The sequence below is a fragment of the Gossypium raimondii genome, chromosome 7 (genome assembly GCF_025698545.1).
Source record: "Gossypium raimondii isolate GPD5lz chromosome 7, ASM2569854v1, whole genome shotgun sequence".
NCBI classification, from domain to species: Eukaryota; Viridiplantae; Streptophyta; class Magnoliopsida; order Malvales; family Malvaceae; genus Gossypium; species Gossypium raimondii.
In genome coordinates this window covers 48,918,799-48,939,143 of record NC_068571.1, presented here as the reverse complement: position 1 = coordinate 48,939,143, position 20,345 = coordinate 48,918,799, and the positions used below count along the sequence as shown (strand labels likewise).

At 34.2% G+C, this 20,345-nt stretch overlaps 3 protein-coding genes across 7 annotated transcripts; 2 read left to right on the top strand and 1 right to left on the bottom strand.

Annotated features, from left to right (window-relative positions):
• Positions 1–2,259: 2,259 nt before the first annotated feature.
• Positions 2,260–5,698, bottom strand: LOC105784751 (protein KINESIN LIGHT CHAIN-RELATED 3). Of its 3 annotated transcripts, none has more exons than XM_052633503.1 (3): positions 5,310–5,698; positions 2,954–4,984; positions 2,260–2,748 (listed from the first exon to the last, which is right to left on the bottom strand). In XM_052633503.1, the coding sequence occupies exons 2-3, from the start codon at positions 4,954–4,956 to the stop codon at positions 2,538–2,540; spliced, it is 2,214 nt and encodes a 737-aa protein (XP_052489463.1). In that variant the 5' UTR covers positions 4,957–4,984; positions 5,310–5,698; the 3' UTR covers positions 2,260–2,537. The 3 variants fall into 3 exon arrangements, with proteins under 3 accessions (XP_052489463.1, XP_052489465.1, XP_052489466.1); XM_052633505.1 differs by having other exon boundaries at positions 5,429–5,698; XM_052633506.1 differs by having other exon boundaries at positions 2,602–2,748; positions 2,857–4,984.
• A 2,479-nt stretch (positions 5,699–8,177) lies between these two features.
• On the top strand, positions 8,178–14,164 carry LOC105784994 (uncharacterized). Of its 3 annotated transcripts, XM_012611072.2 has the most exons (8): positions 8,178–8,478; positions 8,599–8,803; positions 8,896–9,019; positions 9,115–9,455; positions 9,759–10,868; positions 10,962–11,061; positions 12,921–13,120; positions 13,480–14,164. In XM_012611072.2, the coding sequence occupies exons 1-8, from the start codon at positions 8,396–8,398 to the stop codon at positions 13,555–13,557; spliced, it is 2,241 nt and encodes a 746-aa protein (XP_012466526.1). In that variant the 5' UTR covers positions 8,178–8,395; the 3' UTR covers positions 13,558–14,164. The 3 variants fall into 3 exon arrangements, with proteins under 3 accessions (XP_012466526.1, XP_012466453.1, XP_012466404.1); XM_012610999.2 differs by having other exon boundaries at positions 8,602–8,803; positions 9,759–11,061; XM_012610950.2 differs by having other exon boundaries at positions 8,180–8,478; positions 9,759–11,061.
• A 1,347-nt stretch (positions 14,165–15,511) lies between these two features.
• LOC105785165 (uncharacterized) lies at positions 15,512–18,414 on the top strand. The gene is made up of 4 exons (XM_012611105.2): positions 15,512–15,909; positions 16,101–16,327; positions 17,049–17,149; positions 17,948–18,414. Exons 1-4 carry the CDS (start codon positions 15,646–15,648, stop codon positions 18,025–18,027), a joined length of 672 nt encoding a protein of 223 aa, XP_012466559.1. The 5' UTR covers positions 15,512–15,645; the 3' UTR covers positions 18,028–18,414.
• The last annotated feature ends 1,931 nt before the right edge of the window (positions 18,415–20,345 follow it).

Here is a 20,345-nt window from a genome sequence, read left to right as displayed (position 1 = left end):
GCAAGAACCATATAACTGGAAGCTCGAGAGGGATTATAACGGGATGTTCATAGGAGCTGTGGTGTGTCCGCAACACATGCAGGACCACAACCAATCAGGAAATCCTGTATCCATCGAATTCCGTTATTCAAACGAGATTTAATATTTATCGGGCTTTGTCGGGTATGTAACCAATTTCATATATTTGACATTTATACAATTCACATATACAACATTTAATTCAAGCATATAAATATACACAATTTGGTTACACGAACTTACCTCGACAAATGTTCGTGTACGTATAATCTACTAATCTGACATTTTCTCTTTTCCTCGTTCTGACTCCGAATTTGGTCTTTCCGAATCTATATGAATGAATTTAACATTAATTCTTGTTCATTTCAATTCAATTCACATCTTAAGCAAAATTACCATTTTCCCCCTAAACTTTTAATTAATGACAATTTCATCCCTAGGCTCGAAAAATGAAATTCATACAATTTAATCCTTATTCCAACTCTAGCTTATTTTTACATGTAAAATTTATAGCCCATATATTTCATAAAATTTAGAATTTTTCCATGAGTTTTACATATTTTCCATTTAGTCCCTAAATCATAATTTCATCAAAATTCCATTTACAAAAGTTGTTTATATATTAACAACCTTTCATTTTCTACCATAAAACTTCATAATTCATCTATGTTTATCCATGGCAAAACCCTAGTACCTTGATAACTTTACAAATTAATCCCCGAGATATCTAGATTAAGCTATTACGATCTTGAAAATATAAAAATCATTAAAAATTGGCAAGAATACTTACCTAATTAAGCAAAATAAGTTGGCTTGAGCTTAGGTTTCCATGGCTAGGGTTTCCATGCTTTTAATTTGGGAAAGATGATATAAATGATGATATTTTTATTTTTATTTATCATTTATCATCTTTTATTATTTCACTTTCCAATTTCATCATTTTTTTATTTTATTTTCCATGGATGAATCATCATCCTTAACCACTAAGCATTTTTAATGGTCTATTTGTCATATAAGGACCTCAAATTTTTGAATTCCATAGCTATTTAATCCTTTTAGCTATTAGAACTCAACTTTTTCACTTTGTGCAATTTGGTCCTTTATCAAATTAAACATGTAATCGGTAAAATTTCTTTACGAAATTTTTTTATACGACATTAATATCATACTACAGACCATAAAATAATATAAAAATATATTTTTTTGAAATCAGATTTGTGGTCTCAGAACCACTGTTCTAATTTTACCGAAAACGGGCTGTTACAGATTAAGCCAAAGAATTTTCAAATGCTTGTATGATTTGGACATGTCCCTGTATATACTCAATGACCCAAAATGATTTCTAATCTTGTTCGAAACTTTCTAACCTTGTCAATTTGATTTATAGAACATTAATATGATGCGAAATAGATACCTTTATAAAAGTTTTTTTTTTGGTTTAAGCTTGAATTTGTCGTCGTTGCAACTCATATTCGTTCCAATCGTTGAGATGGATAAGGAGTGTTATAGTTCATTTGACTAATTCATTCAACATATATACCAATATTACCAAGCCAACAGTTAAACCATGTCACAAGTTCAATAATGGTTATTGTTACGGTTTCAATTTTAGTCCTTAGTAAATAGTGGTGGAATATAAGTAGAATAAATTTTTTTTGTTCGACGTATGTATCCCCATTTAATTTTGGCCATTAAATAATTTTTTAATGAATAACTAATTCTTTCTTTCAGTCTTCTTTTAGTCTGTTAATAACAAAATGGATTCTTCCAATATATAAAATAAAAATTCCAATAACTTTTGCTACTCTAATCATCCCAACCACAATTTTTTCATTTTCTAGCATTTCATTTAGCCTTGAAATAAGTATCTGAAGTATATCCATTTGTATAAAACATAGATATTATCACTTTTCAATAGTTTAATGTCACATCAATAATTCATCTTAAATTTCAGGATTTTTATTTAAATTTGATTTTTTTAGGATGAAAATATTAAAATTCAGAATAAAAATTCTAATAGAACATTAAATTATTAGAAAAAAAATATAAATGACATAACATCACTGTATCGTTGAATGCTTTCCCACTGAACACACTCCAATTTATCAATGATGCCTAGCATTTATAATGCCTTTCCTCCTAACACTCTAAGGCGATTCAAGAATGGTAGCACCGAACCGAAAAAGAGCAATCGATCAACTGAATAAGATGTTGGTCATCATTGCAACCACTAATTACATCTGATCACACTAAGCATAAAGAGATTTTATTATAGAAATAACATCACAAATTATTAGAATATAATTAAAAGCAACCTTCAATCAATATAGGATTACAACAAGTAGTACAGCAAAATCTCCAGATAATTATTTCATCCCTCCCAAGTCCCAACCGCCCTTTATATTCTTCCCAAGCCAATAAAAAATTCTATTTTTTTTATTTTCTTTTCTTCCATTCTGTCATTTTAATGGGTCCTATAATACACTATCTTCAATCATAAATACATAAATTCTTCCTTATCACACCTTAATTCCTTCACCATTTAAACTATGAGGGTTGGCATCGAGAAGGGTTTCTAATGATCTGGCTTTCCTGCTCCGAACTCTTCCAGCTTCTTTTAGTAATTCAGATAACCTTTTCTTCTCATCATAAACCTCAGGAGTAGCAGTCCCAAGTTTTTCCTCTCTCATTTGAACAACATGCTCCAATATTTCAATGGCATCATCCAACCTGTTGACACCATAATCACAACAATCACGGTAAGAAGATTAAAAAATCTGCATCCAGAAAGTAGTATAATGGTAGCAGTTAAGTTAAATATTTATAGATCCATCAAACCTAGCGTAACCCGAGGAAAGTCAGTGTAGCGTCGTGAATTTTGACAATCAGGTATAGATATGAGATTGAGAAGAAAGGAACAGACGCATATTGATACCTGCCACTTGCATCATAAGTGCCTGCAAGATTACTATAAACACCAAGTGTATCAAGGTGGTATGGTCCGCACTCTTGCTCCAATATGCTCTTGGCTTCTTCGAACAACTGGACAGCCTCATGTATAGCGTAGCATTGGACACAAGCTAGCCCCATCTGATTGAGAGCAACGCCAAAGAAGGCAGATTTCCTCTGTCCACATGCACGTAGCTTTGAAATGGCACCTTCGAAGGAGTTGTAAGATTCTGAATAGTTCCCCAGCATGTAATACATTACTCCTATCTGTGCTTCAATTCCAGCAATTGTACTTTGCTGACCAGGGCAATCATTGTATATTTTTAAGGCCTTCTGTAGCAACTTGATTGCCTGATCAAGGTCATTCATTGATTCATAGATTGCAGAAACATCTGTGAGGCCACTTGCAATTTCTTCTGGAGGAATCCCAAGCGTGGGTTTTTCGTAGATTCGGAGAGCATTCTCACAGTATGATTTTGATTCCCTTAATTTCCCTGTCCTGTTATACAAGTCAGCCAACCGGACAAAAACTGATCCAATTGCTGGATGATTCTCTCCTTTGGTTGTCTTAAAAGCTGTGAGCGCTTTCTGATAGGCAAAAACAGCCTCATCATACCTAGACAAAGATAGGTATGCATCTCCAATGCTGCAATCAATAGAAGCCACTTCTGCCTCCTGGCCATTTGCCACCATGGACATACTGGCTAAAACAAGATGTTCCAAAGCTGCCTCATGGTCTCCCCTTGTTTCACATATGAGACCCATGAGCCTCCGATCCGCTGCCTCTTCAAGAACAGCTGATGAACCATTTTCTCTGTGAATGTCAAGAGCCATTTGACATAGCCTCTGAGCTTCATCAAATTGCAATGCCTGCACATGAGCTTCAGCCAAATACCTGCAGATCTCACCAACTCTGGGATCTGTTTCTCCAAGAACATGTTTCTGGACTTCAAGGCCAGTGGAGTAACAAGTTATTGAGTTCTCAAGCTCTCCTAACATTGCATAAGTGTCACCCAACTGCATATGACCAGCAAATTTAGCGAGGGCATGCTCCTGGCTTTCCTCAATCAGTGGAATCTCAATTGATTGTTCAAGAAGAGGAATTGCCTCATTGTACTGGCCTAAGCTGCAATAAATTGCTGCAGTAACATGCAAACACACGACCAGTTCTAAGTTGGGTATCTCATTGGCGCAAAGTTCATATGATTTTGCCGCTCGAAGTGCCAATTCAAGAGCTTTCTGGGGATTGTCTCCTGCAGAAACCAAATCTCTAGCTTGCTTGAGTAAAAATGGTCCAAGATCAGGATTACCTAACCATGACTCGGAAGCATCCTCAGTTCCATTTTGTAACTTCGACCCTTTCTCTTTCTTCATGGATACAATTCCTGTGTTTGATTTCTTCAGAATCTTATTGTTCCGCTTGTTAATGGGAGGTTTCTCAGGTGGACTTTTTCCCTTAAGACTGAGTTTTGTTGATACTTCAGAGACCGTTTGTGATTGAGACGATTTCTTGACATGATCTGGAGAAATGGATTTTGCACTTGCAGATTGGCTCTTCTCCAACAACCCTGACTTCTTACCACTAGACGAGCCTCCCTTCTTAGAAGAGGAATTACTATTACTATCATCTTCTGGTTTATCTATATCTTCTTGCATTATTTCAACTTCTCTCATCTCTCCTCCAACAAGATGGCACAATTCCGAATCAATCCTAGACTCTTCACCATATGATCCAAAGCTCTGCCTTGAGGGTGACTGATCAGAACTCTGCATATCACACACATCCTCGTAAAGCTGCTCAATGGAGGTGTCAGCCTGATTCATCCCATTATTGAGGTGACTAGCAGATTCTGCACCACGAAGGCTTTGCGGTCTTGCGCTCTTAGGGGACTTATTCAAAACCACATTTTCCTTAATATGTGATGAAGTCCCATTCACTTCATTCATATCTGCTTCTTCTTTATTATCATCCATAATAAGACCGGGCATCGTTTTCTACGAAAAATCCTAAACTTGTCTGCACCAAAAAGTTTCATTCCTTCAGAGAACTAAAATAACTTATCATAACAATTTCTTAATAAAACTTCTTTAATCCCCAAGGACCGTATATAGTAAGAACTAAGAAAAGTCAATGGTCCTCAATCAGATCTTTAGGAATCAAATCCACCCAATTATCCATTAACTCATCAACAAATAAAGAAACCAATCATGCAAATCAACATAAATAAAGAAAAATAGAAACCCCACAACTAATATCACAAAATATCAAGAAATAAACTACAGTCTACTTGATAGAAGGGGGAATGAAAAGGAAGAAAAAAGAAGTGAAGACATGATAATACCTCCACATTACAGCCAAGTATAAACCGACAAACAAGGTGATATCTTCTCTGGGTTTTACATATACTGGGTATTGTGAGAGGAGGGAAAAGATTTTTACATACGAAGATAAAAAGTCTACCTTTAGGCTTGGTATAAATAAAGCCAGAGCCTGGGAAAAGAAGCAGAAGCGGAAAATCAAAGGGCAAAAATGAGAAAATGAAGCTGTAAATTTAATATAAAAATTAAACTGAGGGAGGTTTTGCATATGCAGGGGTTTGAATGGCAGAAAGAAAAGGGGGAAAGGTAATCTGAGTCGGAACCGTATCCGTATAAGAACAGTAGGCAAGTTTACGCTGGCCTGTAGTTTTCAGTTGGGCGATAATGCCCTTTATCAATTTGGGACTCACATTCCCAAATCTCAAATTAAAAAAAAAAACCCCAAATCTTTAAATAATAAAAAAAATCCCCAAATCTCGTCTTAAATTATTCTCAAACCTCTTCACGTAAAACACCCACGCTCTTTCAAATCACTAGCAGTACCATTAGCTCTCAACTACTTGCAAGAGTCCAAGCTTCTTACCTAAAGGGTTCAAAAACACACAGGTTATGTCTCAAGGTGCAACAACAGGGAGCTAAGCACCCAAAGTACAGCTGGGATGGTAGATTCCTTAGAAGGAAAGGCAAAATCGTGGTAGGTGATGAAAATAACCTCAGGCAAGAACTATTCCAGCTATTCTATGCAAGTGCTTTGGGAGGGCACTCTGGTATCATGCTACCAAAAGGAGAATGGGAAGTCTATTGTATTGGAAGGGACTGTCAAATGACATTAAGCGTTGGACAAAAGAATGTTCCACCTGTCAAAAATACAAGTCAGAAAATGTTGCACCTCCAGGCTTACTGCAACCTCGTCCAATGCCAGTGAGGTCTTGGTCATCAATCTCTATGGATTTTATAGAAGGCATTCCAAGTTCAATGGAAAAATTGTCATACTGGTGGTGGTAGATCGTTTGACTAAATATGGTCATTTTATTGCCTTGTCTCACCCTTTTACTGCTGTATCAGTAGCTCAGGTATTCTTGGATAATGTCTACAAGTTATATGGAATGCCAGACTCAATCGTATCTGATAGGGACAAGTTATTCATCAGCAACTTCTGGCAGGACCTTTTCCAAAGGGCTGGTGCAAGACTTCATCTTACAACTGCTTACCATCCTGAAACTGATGGACAAACCGAGGTGTTGAACAGATGTCTTGAGAGTTACTTAACGTGCATGTCTGGAGAACGGCCACAAGATTGGGTGAAGTGGTTACCACTTGCCGAATGGTGGTATAACTCCACCTTCCATACTGCTTCCATACAGCAAGTTTCTTTAAATGACCATATCCCTACACTACTCATGGCCACTTGACTGGACCTGCAGTTTTTTAACATTTAAACGTACCTATATCTGGGGTAGGTCCTTAAGTCACATTTAAATCTATTTTATATTTACTTTTAAATCTAATATTCTTAAAGAACTGGTTTTAAAATTCAGAGCTGATTACATAATTTGCTCCTTCATTAGGTTGTGGATTAAAGAATTTTAGAACTTGAAGCTACACATGAGCTTTCGACGATATGGTACGTGTAGATATGGCTGTGTTTTAGGCTGCTGTTGAGATTTCTGAGTAACCCTTCAATAAAGGTAACTGTTGGCAGCAAATTCTTTAGTAGAGAAGTAGAAAACCAAAAGCTAGCAGATATATATGAGCAGAACACCCACCACTACCCGGTCTCCTTCAATGAAATTCCTGATGGATGTACATGGTATGAGTTTTGACGCAATGCACAGGTAATGTTTCTCATGACATGATCAAACTCAAAGTGTAGATGAGCTACAATTGATGAAGAGTTACATTCATGACTTTGACAAGCAATTTTATTCTCAACTTCATGCATACAGGAAAACATCCAGTTGTATTTGGCCCTTAAAACTTGAAAAACTGGAAGGAACGACAAGTAATAAGCAAACAACTGATTGAGCAATATTTAGCAAGAAAAAGAGATCTAGGCTTATTTATAGGCTTATTATTGAGTAATTAAAATTTAATCGAGATAAAAGTTGAGATTACAAGTAATGAGCACTCATGGAACAGAACTCCTTGATGAATTCAAACTCCTGAAGGATGTGGCCAATCTTGTCTAACAAGAATTTAAAATTATTTACAACTCTTATTTCCTAAGTAACTTAAAATAAATAAATAAAAAACCATATAAAATTATTAAATATACTTCTGTGCTTATATATAGACATTAAAATTAAACCTTATGATTTAAAAATTAATTAATACCTAAACTCGTAATTTTCGTTATCTTGTTCAAATATTGTGCTCACACATTCTTTACTAAAATGGTAATAACTTGAGCTATCAGATTTGAAATCGAGTGATTCAAAGTACATTTCGAAGTTAAGAGATAACTTTATGAAGACATCTCAGCTTAGAAATGTCTAGATCTCATCTCAAAAGTTATTATCACAAGTCGACTGATTTTTCAAACTTGAAAATTGACAAATTTGATAAATTGAATTTAATAAATTTCAATTCATCTGTGCATGTATCATTCTTCCATTTCTCGAAAAGATTCGTTCTCGAATTTATCATAAATGAAATGATTTAATTAAGCTATTTTCAAAAAATCAACAAATTTTTAAAAGAGACAAATTCAAATTAAGATTAGTAAAACATAATATTTTTTTCTTTGTATGGTTTCATTCTTTGTTTCCATTCTCTTTTTAAATATGATCGAACTCTCTAAATTTACATTATACGAATTTTCACTCTTCAAAATTGAAAATCGGGAGATCTATATACTCGGCACTGGGGCTACCCCTATCCAATATAATAAATTTTCGGCCTGGCCCTTAACAAGCCCAAAGCGAAGAGCAAATTCTGCACTGATGTTAGGGGTGAAGAAAGCGAATCATTAGAAGAGGCTCAATCGTTCTAGGAGCGGCAAGAGATCTTAAAATCCACTGGAGAGGGCGAGGCGGAGTTCAATAACATTCTTCTTCTTCGTTTCTCTTTTGTACAGCGAAGATATTATTTCTCCGATAAAGGAAATAAAATGGCCGACGATCCAGAGAAGAGGTTTTATTCGATCATGGACAAGCTCTTCCATTCTTCTAAATCTACAACTCCCTTCTCCAGGTTCCTTTTTGTTTCCCTATTTGCTTTTACCTTCTGATTTGTTTCCTTCTAGTTGATGAAATTTCTATTAAACTACGGCTATTTATTTGTTTATTTATAAATATTTTTGTAATTAATTAGTAGTCCTCCGGCACCGGGAACGGGAGGACAAAGACAACTATTACGGGCGAAGAAACGACCCGTTCCATCGTACACTACAGCAGTGGAAAAGCCGCAGCACTGCTTAGCTGCGTCTGAAGCTCCACTTTGCAGACCATGGGATAGAGGAGATCTTTTGAGGAGGTTATCAACTTTCAAATCCATGACTTGGTTTGCTAAGCCCAAGGTTCCCTCTCTCTATTTTGACTATACACTTTTATAAGCTTTTGGGTTTTTATTTAATAGATAAAGAGATGATCATGTTTTCCGTTGTTTTAGGTAGTAAATGCTGTTAATTGTGCTAGGAGAGGTTGGGTCAATGTAGATATGGACATTATAGCCTGTGAATCATGTGGAGCACGTCTCCTGTTTTCTACTCCATCGTCTTGGAAACGGCAGCAAGGCATGTCATCCATCAGATATTCCTTCACTTTGAACTAATAGTTCGAAAAATCTGGTATTTGTAAGGCTAAATTATTTAACTTTTATACTCTTCAGTTGAGAAGGCAGCCTTGGTATTTAGCTTAAAGCTGGATAGTGAACACAAATTGCTTTGCCCTTGGATTGATAATACCTGTGATGAAAGATTGGCTGAATTTCCTCCTTCTGTGCCTGCTGATTTAGTTGATAAATTCCGGGAGAGATCCGACTCACTCTTTCAACTTATAGCTCTTCCTGTTATTTCATCTTTGGCCATTGAATTTATGAGAAGCCCTCAGCTTGAACAATTTCTCAGACAACCCTTAATGCTGGATTGTCTGAAAGGGAATGCTGAATTTTCTCATTTAGAAAGGATAGAAGATGGTTCTGCAGTGGATTCTGCCATCTTGTATTATCAGGTATGTAACTTGTTTCTCATTTTGGTTTGCGATTACAAGTACATTAGGACTGACAGCTTTTGCCAGTTTCAGTTGCATAAGTACGTGTACACTTAAACATGCATGTTTGTTTTCTGAAACTTTCTTCTAATGCATTTTCATACCATTCTACCTGCTTTCTGGTAAAAGGAGTAACAATAATCCAATGGATTCTCCAATTGATGACTGTACAACATGTCCTGCATTTTTTATTGTGGTTTTGTCTTTTATGGCTTCCTGGATTTGTGTTGGTGTTGAAGACTGATGAATCTGAAAATGTTGCAGGCTCAAAAGCTTTTAAGTCTTTGTGGCTGGGAACCACGTTCACTACCTTATGTAGTTGACTGCAAGGATGGTCAGAATCAGTTTGTTAAAGATGCTGATATTTTGAGTTCATCCCAGGGAGTTGGTTATGGACTAAATTTGCATCTCAGCTTCCGTCCAACTGATGAAAATGAGAATTTGGAGGCAAATAAAGGCTTTGAAAATTCTTTTGGATTGCAATATGATCCCAAATCTGTTGTTTTAGATTGCAGGCTTTGTGGCGCGAGTGTTGGATTATGGGCTTTCTCCACTGTCCAACGGCCTGTAGAGTTATTCAGATTATTTGGATGCGAGGAAGTCAATCCTGGAGTCCACGATTCTGGCCATGAAAGCGATGTCTGTGAGGTTCCTTTTAATAGTGGGTCATCATCTATGGAGCAATCTTCAAATTCAAAATTAACTATAGCTGGGGGTCCTCCACCAACACGACAAAACTTTAAAGCAAGAATCTATGTACCTGTTATTGGCGAGAGTTTAAGGGCTAGACTTTTGTATCATCCAGAGATTAGAGATCAGATATACAGTAATCCAAAAAATACTCTAGTAGAATCCAATTGTAATAGGATTCTGGGAGAAATAGATTGTTTCAATAATAGTGTTAATCAGCTAGGTGTTCCGTTAGCGGACTTGAGAACTTTAAATGGAAAAAAAGATGGTCAAGTGAATTGTAATTCTAAAAGCAGTGATCAGTCTCCTTGTTCAAACTATGATGTTTGTTCAGGAGATGATACTTTTAGAAACGTCACACCGTTGGAAGGAACCGACTTCACTGCAAAAGAAAATTCTCCTTATACTGGTATAGATGATTCTAATATTGGGGGTCAAATAGAGAGTTCGCAGAATTTAGTCCTAGATTCTTGCCAAAGTAATAACTTTCCTGAAAAGGTAGACAATGATAGAACTTGCAACTTAGCAGTAAAGAACTCTGATGCTATGCTTGTTGGTGAGTCTTCTGTTATGACTCAAGGTGCTAATGTTTCCCCTAGAAATGAAGGAGCTGAGGCTAATGATTCATCAGTTATGGTTACATCTGAAAAGTACTATCCAGAACAAAATGCAGAACCAGATAAGGTTTGTGATAAAAAAAATTGTTTTTCTAATCGAGACTCTACATGTGTTGCCTCTTGCTTGGAAGCTGATGTAAATGTTGATGGCACAAATAAGATGAACTCCAGAGAAGACAAAACTTGTTCCAACAGCGAGGAAGGAGTGATTGCTGAAGTCCAGGCTGTACAAAACAATAAGGTCTTATCCTGTCCCAAAGGTAAGCATTAATGCAGTATTGTTTGTGATCAATAAGTTTTGTTCTCAGTGTTATTGGAAAGGATCTTTAGCAAAATGAAAGTTTCACTTATGCTTTTTTTTCCCTCTTTCTGTGTTGTTAATTAGTTCCCTTTTTTAGGGGCTTTGCTGGGCTTTTAACTGATTATTGTTTATTGATAATGAAGTTAAACTTTTTTTTCAATGGGAGAAGATGCTGTTCACTTTATGTTACAGGAAGTTAAATTAGGATATGATATTTTTTAGTGCTCTGATTACCAGCTGATTAATATGTAATTTAGTGCTCTAATTTGCTGAACTCTCCTTTTCTGTTAGTGTGATTGAGTGATTCTTGTTTATATACTCATTACACATTATTTTTTTTCTGTCCTTTCGAATTGAGTTCTACGTACCAAGTTGGGTGTTTGAGTTGTACTATGTTTCCTGTTTAGAAGTGTGCAATAAGCACAAGTTGGAGACTTCTAGAATCTTCTAGAAGATATTTGAAACATATGAGCTTTGTATGTACAATTGAGCAGAATTTTCAACTTTCCTAGTGCAGTATAGCCCAAGGAGACCAACTATGTTCCTACATGGAAGGAATAACTTCCCTTCAGTCTATCATGTTGAACCCAAATCCATAGATAATATCAGATGGACTGAGGGAAGATTATTCAGTGCTTCTCTATCCCACTTTTCCATCTGATGTGTTGTCAAGAATGTCACACATTTTTCAGTGCTCCTATGCTCCTGATTTGATTCCAACTTTACTTTTCAAGAATGGACTTATTCAAGATGCTTGTAGACCTAGTTGGGTTAGACATTTTTAGCTTATAGTTTTTGCTTGTAGAAACCAAAATGGTTCTGTAGTTTCTTTTGATCAATCAAGTACCTTGTTGAAAATTAATGCCCTTGTTAATAAATCTTTCATCATTTGTTACTGCAGAAGGTACATCCAAGGTCTTATTGATTTGCTCTTGCATTTGCTAAAATATTTTATGTAACCTTTGTTCTAGTTCTCTAGGTATAGAATGAGAGGTAGATCTGTTGTTGGATGGGCAGACAACATGCTAGAGTTGTCATGTAGAAGAATCTTCCTAGAACTGCACCTTGATGAATTAAAAGAAACATAGCCATCAACTTATGCATTTATCTAGATATGATGTTTGAAAAATGGTACTTGATTAAATTGATGCTAGGTTACTGGGGTGGTGATGGTGGTTGAGGCTATCTTCATGAGTTGCTTTCAACTTAATGGTGACGGGGTTTAATATAATTTCTATTTTATCTTTTTTTTTCATCTTGGAATTTGCGACAGAACAGTTTAAAGTTCTTACTGGACTGATAGAGGACAGTGCTCCAAGGTTGTGAAGGCAATAATTAACTCTGATTGCACTCAAACACTTCAATTTCACTGGGATGATATGTTTATATTCATTGACAATTATCTGTCTTGAACGATTTAACCTGCAACAGTGTCTTGTTGTGAAACTTTGCCGCAAAGTTAGAATTCAACTCTTTTGTTTTTTTTTCTTTTACTTCCGTAATAATGCCCCGAGTATGTTGTACTTTAAACCTTTTGTTGGATCAGCTAGGAGCTTTTGTGATCTATCTCATGCTAGTGCTACCTGGAAAGGTTGATCCAGTAACTGCATGGCTTTTTTTTTTTTTCATTTCTTTTTCTTAAGTCCTCATTAGATCTTTGCAATCCAGCTGGTTAGTAATGAAGTATGTCTTTCTTGATATGTAACTTATATATGGTCTATGTGTTTGTGGTATTTGCAATTGCTATATTCCTATTTGTGATTTCATGAATTTTCAGTTAATAACAAGAGTGAGCAATTGATGTGCCTCCATTTTCAGGAAAGGATCTAAAGCGACTACATATGGATAAAATATCAGAGTTTGATCCGATCAGGCAGCACAGGCATTTTTGTCCATGGATTGCACCAATGAGTGGTGGGGCACCTGGATGGCAACAAACATTATCTGCTTTGCTTTATGGGAAAGATTTTCCTCATTCTTCACCTGTGTGTTCTACTTCAACCGTCTCCATGATTAAGGTAAGTTGAAATGTTACTTAGTTCAAGTAATGGAGGTGTTGCTGTATATCTTGTTCTGAAACAGAAATATATATTCATATTAATTTGTAATCGAGTATAAATATGAATTTGGTATGCTTGCTGTTAAGAGTTTTTTTTAATAAAAAATTGATTTACTGTGCTTACCCCCAGTTCTACTATCTTACTCTAATTTTTGAATCTGTTCTAAAATTTAGGCTTCATCCATAAAGCAGTTCGTTATAGGAACTGTTGCTTAGCCTTGATGATTAAAATATCCTAAGTTTTTGTTTTTACCGGATTAACATCCTTAGCTTTACCATCCCTAGAGGATTATAATCATCCTAGATTTTATTCTGCAGGTTGATGATCCCATTGCCTCAGTTAGAAAGCTTTTCATGTCCCCTACGGCCAAAAGAACTAAAATCACTCGAGAATGAAGCTAAAGTAGTATTTGTACCTACAAGCATTATCGTGGTATGCATCATGAAAGAGATGGAAGATTGATCTCGCTCATTCTGTATGCGAATACGGAAATCACACATATCTTGGTTTCTACCATGTGAAACATAGAAATATATTGTTGTATCCATTGGTGGGCTTTGTGAAATAGTACTCCAGTTTGCAGCCAAATTATTGCCGAGACAGCTGAAATTGAATGAATGAGTTTTAAAAGTCAATTTTGGGGAGTTGGGAAAGTTTTAAGATTTAAATGAGTCGTTTAATTTTAGATGATAGGAGTGGTAAGTGTTTTATTTCCAAAAAAGAAAAGAAGAAAGCATGCATGCATGCAAATCGGAGTCCATCAAGATGAAGGCACAATTTATGATGACCACCTTTGAAGCCTCTTCTTCAGCCACATAAGAAGAGATGACACAAAACTGGGGATAATTTGAACTGTTTGAGAATGGAAAGGGGGGGGGGGGAGATGAAATGAATGTTAGGGAGTAATGGAAGAGGTTGCAGAGTTGCTGCTCCTCTCATAACTTTTCTTTTCTGTGTTCTAAATCTACACTGCGTTCAGAGAGTTCTGCTGCTTTTGCTTCACGTAGCTCTATTCTGTTCTTTTACCTATTTTTAATTGGGTGACTCTCCAAATTAGCTACTAGTATGTCCCTTTAGGTTCCCCAGTTTATATTGTTAATAATAACCAATAATTTTCGTTTGTAAGTTTGTTTGAGTAAAAATAATATTCATTTTTATATAAAAATATAATTAATTTAACCATTATATATACTAAAATGTTTTAAATTTGATTTAATGGTGTAAAAAGTCATCAAACTTTTTCAAAAGAGTCAATTAAGTTTTGCCCTTTTTTTTTTGCATTTAATTGATTACTTGAACTTTCAAAGTGTATCAAAAGGGCTTTTTGAATGATAAAGTTAACTGATTCTAATTTTTGTAGTTAAAGTCACCCCGTGTCACAATCATACACAATCATAGCATGACATGTGGTAAAAAAATTATAAAAAATAAAAATTAATAAAAAGTTATAAAATTAATTAAATTTTAAAAAAAAATATTTTAAATTTATTAAAAATTAGAAAAAATTATAAAATTCATAAAAAATATATATTTTAACCGTTGACCGTTCAAATTATAAAAACAACCTGCTAGTTTTTTTTCCAGTTAAAGCCATTATGTGTTGCAACATAGCGTGACATGTGACAAAAAATTATAAAATAAAATTAATAAAAGTTATAGAAAAATTATAAAATGCTTCTTTGGTAAGATAATTTTTATAATTCTTTTACAAATTTTATATTTTATACATTTTATAATTTTCTTACGACTTTATAAAATTTTATATTATTTTCTATATTTCTATATATTTTATACTTTTTACGATTTTTATAAATTTTTCTAATTTTTAGTAAATTTTAAATATTTTTATTAAAATTTAATAATTTTATAATTTTATTTTTATTATTTTGTTACCACATGTCATACTGTGATTGTGACACATGGTGCTTTTAACTAAAAATTAGGGATGTTAATTTTAACCGTCAACTGTTAAAGTTAATGTTAAATGATTTGTTTGATGCATTTTGACAATTCAAATATTTAATTGAGTACAAAAAGACTTAATAATTTTTTAAAATTGTGAGGATCTTTTATGTATTTTAAAAGTTTTCCAATTAGATAAAAAAAAGCAGGTACTTAATTTTTATTTTTAAGTCCGGAGGGTTTCTACATTTTGAAAAAAAATATTTGATATTGCATCAGAAAGTGTAATAAAAATAATTATTTAAAAAATTTAAAACTTGTCACATTTTTCATTTGCATATTAAATAATTGTTTTTATTTAAATAAATATATCATACCAAATAATTATCCTTTCGATAATACAAAATATGGCAGCCTCTCTAGTTGTAAATAAAAGGAGAAAACATTAATTGAATAAAGAAAATTTAGAAATGTGGGAGTGTGTGAGTCATACATTGCTAGGGTTTAAGCTTTGTGTTTAAGAATTAAGCCTACTCTGCCACCGCGACATTCGAAATTTTCCAGCTCCAGCCAAAAAGAAAATGGCGAATTCGATGGCAAATTTATCTAGAAGGGTTTATAGATCTCTTCTCTGTAACCCCAGAACTTCTCAACTTTCAATGCCCTTTTGCACCACCACCCCGATTTCCTCCTCTGCTGAAACTTCCGACTCGGACTCTGATCCATTTCCCGACTTACCTTCTTCGCAATCCTCAACGCCCTTAGAATCTGCCAAGGACTCCAACACTAAGAGTCGTTTATACGACTGCCCGCTTGAGAATGGCTTTGATACGGGCATTTACAAGGTGCATTCATTTTCACTCTAATGACTTTGCATACCTCTCTCTCTCTCTCTCTTATTAAAAGAAATTTCAATATTTCTGTTTGGTGATTTCTGGGCATTAGCTAACTCTAAAAAGAAAACAAGAGGACAAAAATGTCATATATGCTAACTCGAAGTGGTTCTTTGGCTTTTGGTTGGTTTTCCTGTTGGTAGGCAATTCTGGTTGGACAGGTAGGGCAGACCCCAATTAATAAGAAACTGAAGAGTGGGCTGTCAGTGACATTATTTTCCCTGGGGACAGGTGGGATTCGAAACAACAGGAGGCCATATGGGAATGAGGAACCAGTGGAGTATGCTAATCGCTGTGCTATTCAGTGGCATCGCGTTTGTGTTTACCAAGAGCACTTGGGAGGTCTTGTCCTGAAGCATGCTCTCCCTGGGTAAGGTTTCATTCGAAGCATATTTCATTGTACTTAATATGCGGAAATGCTTCTTTATATTCAGATTATGTCTATTTTCTTATCCTTGAATTTCATCCCTTTTATTTGTAAAAGTTATTGTAAGGGTTAGTTACTGTGTTTTCTTTTGATTTAGAAGTACATACATGCTGTAAAAGATTAAGGGTGAATGCTCTGGTATTACTAAATCATTAAAGTTATTAGACACTTATACTGAAGATGCTCTTGTAACAGTCTGTTTACATCTAGAATTGGGTAGCCTTCTTTAATGAATGTGAAATGCAAGAGAAAAGGTGGCTGCAAGAATCCGGATAAAGTCAACCTTCTTCTGTCGAGAGAATAGTTGGTTTTGAAGGATTTGAGTTATGTCTGAGTTTAGACTGAATGAGAACTACTAATCAGCTGATGAAATCTAGGTAGCTTTTGGATTTTGTGCATTCCATGTTCTTGGGTGGGGAAACTGTAGTGGATCATTTCTGAGCATAACAGTTTTCTGATAGCATTATTTGCAGTTTATAAACTTAGGGCAACTAGTTCCGTTTATGTATGAAATTCAAAATGAGGTTTCTAATATGTCTCTTGGAATGGGTGAGAGTGGGATATTGAATGCTATAGTAATCTGGTTTTGAGCAGGGTTTGATGCCTTTTAAATGCTTTCATTCTTTATCTTGATTGTAGTATATGTTTTTTTCCTCTGATGTAGCACAACTCTATATCTAGAGGGTAATCTGGAGATGAAAGTCTTCGCTGATCCAATCAGTGGTATGGTTCGACGACTGAGAGAGATTTCTGTTCGTCGAAATGGTAAGCATTTTGTTTTCTTCCATTCTATGCTTACTAATTACCTGTTTTAGTACTTGCTCTATTGAACTGAAAAGAAAAAAATGAAACCACTATACTTGTCTGCCAAGATTTTTTCTTATGTCTTTTTAGTGCTCAAATGGATGTATTTCTGATTAATATTTCATACCGCGATTAATTCCTTATTTGACAATAGCAAAAATTTAGATGTGTATAGTCAACTGGATGAGTGATTTTATGATTAAACACTAATTTTTGGTTTACTGTCATGGGATAGATTTTGAAGTCATGAATGCTTTTTGACTTTTGTTTTGTTTTTGGCATGCCAAACTTGGAGTACTTACCTTGAATTGAAAGAAAAGTTAATAATAATTTATAATATTATTATTTTGTACCAAGGAGTCCGCAAAATCCCGAATAGCCTTATGGGTCTTTCAGTTTATGCCTGTTGGAAAAGGTATCCTTGATCTTACCTTATAAAATTGAAAAAGGTCAAGTGGTGCTTATAAGAAGAATGTGTTCTCTTGCTTGAAATTTTCAGATTCTTTTTTTGTTTACCTTGGTGTTGATATTTAAATATTTATATTTTATGAATGTTGTGTGTCCATGTATGGATGAATCTGACACTAGGCTGTCTTGTGCCTTACTGGTGTAGTCTTTTTTTTTTTCATCCATTTTTTCCTGGTCTTGTTTCTGCTTCATGGAGGAAATGAGAGATTTAGTCTGCTTGTTTTATTATATTATCTTTTGGGGGTGAAAAGTACTTGACTTTAAAGTTAATGTTTGTTGTGAAATTTGTAGGTCGGATTGTGTTTTTGGGAAATGTTGATAAAGAAGAGGGGCCAGCTACTGGAGAAATGAAAGGTGTTGGGTTTTTCTAGAAAGAAATGGTGTTAGTTGAAGTGAAAATGTATTTGATATGGAACCAATTTGAGCAATATGGTAGCAATAGCTGCGAGGGGTAGTTGGTTTATGGATGACGAAGGCATTGAATGGTAAAGACGTGAAAGTAGTTGAAATTGCAACTATCGTTTGAAGTAGTTATGCTAATATATTACAACACATCTATTTTGGGGAAACATCTGTTGCCTATCTTTTGGATTGAACCAGCTTATCTACCCTCATTTTTTATAACAACAGAAAACCAGCTCTTGATGGTTTAGACAAAATATGGTTTGTTGAAATTGCGGGTTGTTTGTTATACTTCTGTAGTGGAATCGACTTTCAGACATTTTAATTTGAAAAGGAAAGGCGAGGTTTTTTATGCTTTTTAAGTGCTAACAATAAAATAACCAAATGTACGTCTCATATGAGTATATAGGATTCGGCTCTAGAAAGTATGAAATTAATATGGGAATGACACGTGATTAGAAGTGTTTGTGTGTCGGGTTTGAGTCGAGTTTAGACATGATATTAATATATTTAATATTTTTTTAAACTCGGTTTGGTTTGGAATGTGTTTAAAATTTTGCTTAAGCCTACTCATTTGTAAATAGTTAATCCAAGTTCATTTTAGGTTTGCTCATATTATTTTTTAAATTTTAAAAATATCTATTTATATTATTTTTAATTTAATATTTAATGATTTTTTATATTTTTATTTATTAAAATGTTATATTTAGTTATTTTAACATTTTTAATGTTTACATTATAGTAGTATTATATATTACTATAGATTTAATTTTTATGTATTATAAATTACATAATTATTGAAAATAACATAATATAAAATATTACAAACTTAAAAGTGAGTCGGGTTGGGTTTGGGCCTCAAATGTTTAAGCCTGAACCTAACGTATATTTTAAATGGACTTAATTTTTTTATTGAAGTCCATTTCTTAGGCCTAATATTTTTTCTCAAACCCTCATCAATTTCTAACAGGCCTTCAAGCTTGGATAAATAACTCGATCCATGAACAGGTCTACACGTGACGTCTTGAAAAGGCACCTCCTTTTAAGACCCATAAACATCAGAACAAGGCATTTCTCTCTTTAAGAGTTTTGAATTTTGATCACCCTTAATCACATACGATATAATTATAAAACGAAGCAATAGATTTGATAGTGAAATGAGAAAGTAAATATGTGTATATGACTTGACTTATAATACAAACACTTGAGTTGGTATTGAAATTGTATAGTAAATGGATTCAAAGTAATTGAAAGTGATTTGTTACAACAAGCATAATAAGTACATGACACAAGAGTAGATGATATGGTTTCATTAGTTATGAATTATATGTTAAGAAATGTGTTTAACTTAATTATGCATTGATTCATTTTGTTTACAAATTATGTTAGTATTACTGAACTTTATTGTTCAGCATACGGTTTTATTTATTTTTGTGCACAAGTAATATTAAATTTCGAAGATTCAAAAAATACAAAAATATTTAAGATTCAGTTCTCAACTTAACAGAATTTGTATAGCTTTGGATATGTTTTGTAGCAAATTAACATGTAGCTAGAGTCATTGAATAGTCTTTGAGCTTATTGGATGTTTTGATACCTATCATGTTAAAGGCTTGTTACTTGAATGTGGTCATGTATGTATGGTGGTGTGTATATATGTTAACCTAGGAATATGATGGTATGCGCGTGCTCATTTTGGTTATGTTTATACTATATTTGAGGTATTGCTTGCACGCCAAATAAGTGAAATCGATGCATGGAATTAGTAATGTGGTGTATATGTTTGTGAGCATGTGATTCAAGGCGTTAAATATGCTTGAAATTTTGAGATGAATTGGCAATGTTTTGGATTAGGTGAGTTTTGGAGTATTTTTGGGTTTTGGTAAATTTTTATCAGTACAATTAAGTTAGTAGTTAAAAATAAACAGTAATACCCAATAGTATCAGCAAAAGTATTTACTTGTATCGATACAACCGGGTCAGATAGGGGCCTTCTTCTATTTTGACTTGATTTGATCCCTAGAGACCTGAACTTAGTCCTGATTATCCCCAAACACCTAGCTCAATTAAAAATGTTTCTAAAGTGTTTTAAATGATTTAGGAATATAGAATTTATAAATCACAGATTCCAAAGATAAAATTTTGAAATTTGAACCCAAATACAAATTCTAATTTTCAAACACCACCCAAAGAAATGATAGTAAATCTGTTATTCACTAACAAAAATAATAGTAAATCTGTTTCAAATCAAGTCTAGAACACATTAAATTAAAGCTCTCTCTAATCC

Excerpts from the sequence above, each read along its gene's own strand:
- LOC105784751 (XM_052633503.1), bottom strand. The coding sequence starts at position 4,956 with ATGCCCGGTCTTATTATGGATGATAATAAAGAAGAAGCAGATATGAAT. Across the intron at positions 2,749-2,953 it reads ACTTATGATGCAAGTGGCAG|GTTGGATGATGCCATTGAAA; the intron begins GTATCAATATGC and ends TGGTGTCAACAG.
- LOC105784994 (XM_012610950.2), top strand. The coding sequence starts at position 8,396 with ATGGCCGACGATCCAGAGAAGAGGTTTTATTCGATCATGGACAAGCTC. Across the intron at positions 9,456-9,758 it reads CTGCCATCTTGTATTATCAG|GCTCAAAAGCTTTTAAGTCT; the intron begins GTATGTAACTTG and ends AAAATGTTGCAG. Across the intron at positions 11,062-12,920 it reads GGTCTTATCCTGTCCCAAAG|GAAAGGATCTAAAGCGACTA; the intron begins GTAAGCATTAAT and ends CTCCATTTTCAG.
- LOC105785165 (XM_012611105.2), top strand. The coding sequence starts at position 15,646 with ATGGCGAATTCGATGGCAAATTTATCTAGAAGGGTTTATAGATCTCTT. Across the intron at positions 15,910-16,100 it reads TTGATACGGGCATTTACAAG|GCAATTCTGGTTGGACAGGT; the intron begins GTGCATTCATTT and ends TCCTGTTGGTAG. Across the intron at positions 16,328-17,048 it reads CTGAAGCATGCTCTCCCTGG|CACAACTCTATATCTAGAGG; the intron begins GTAAGGTTTCAT and ends CCTCTGATGTAG.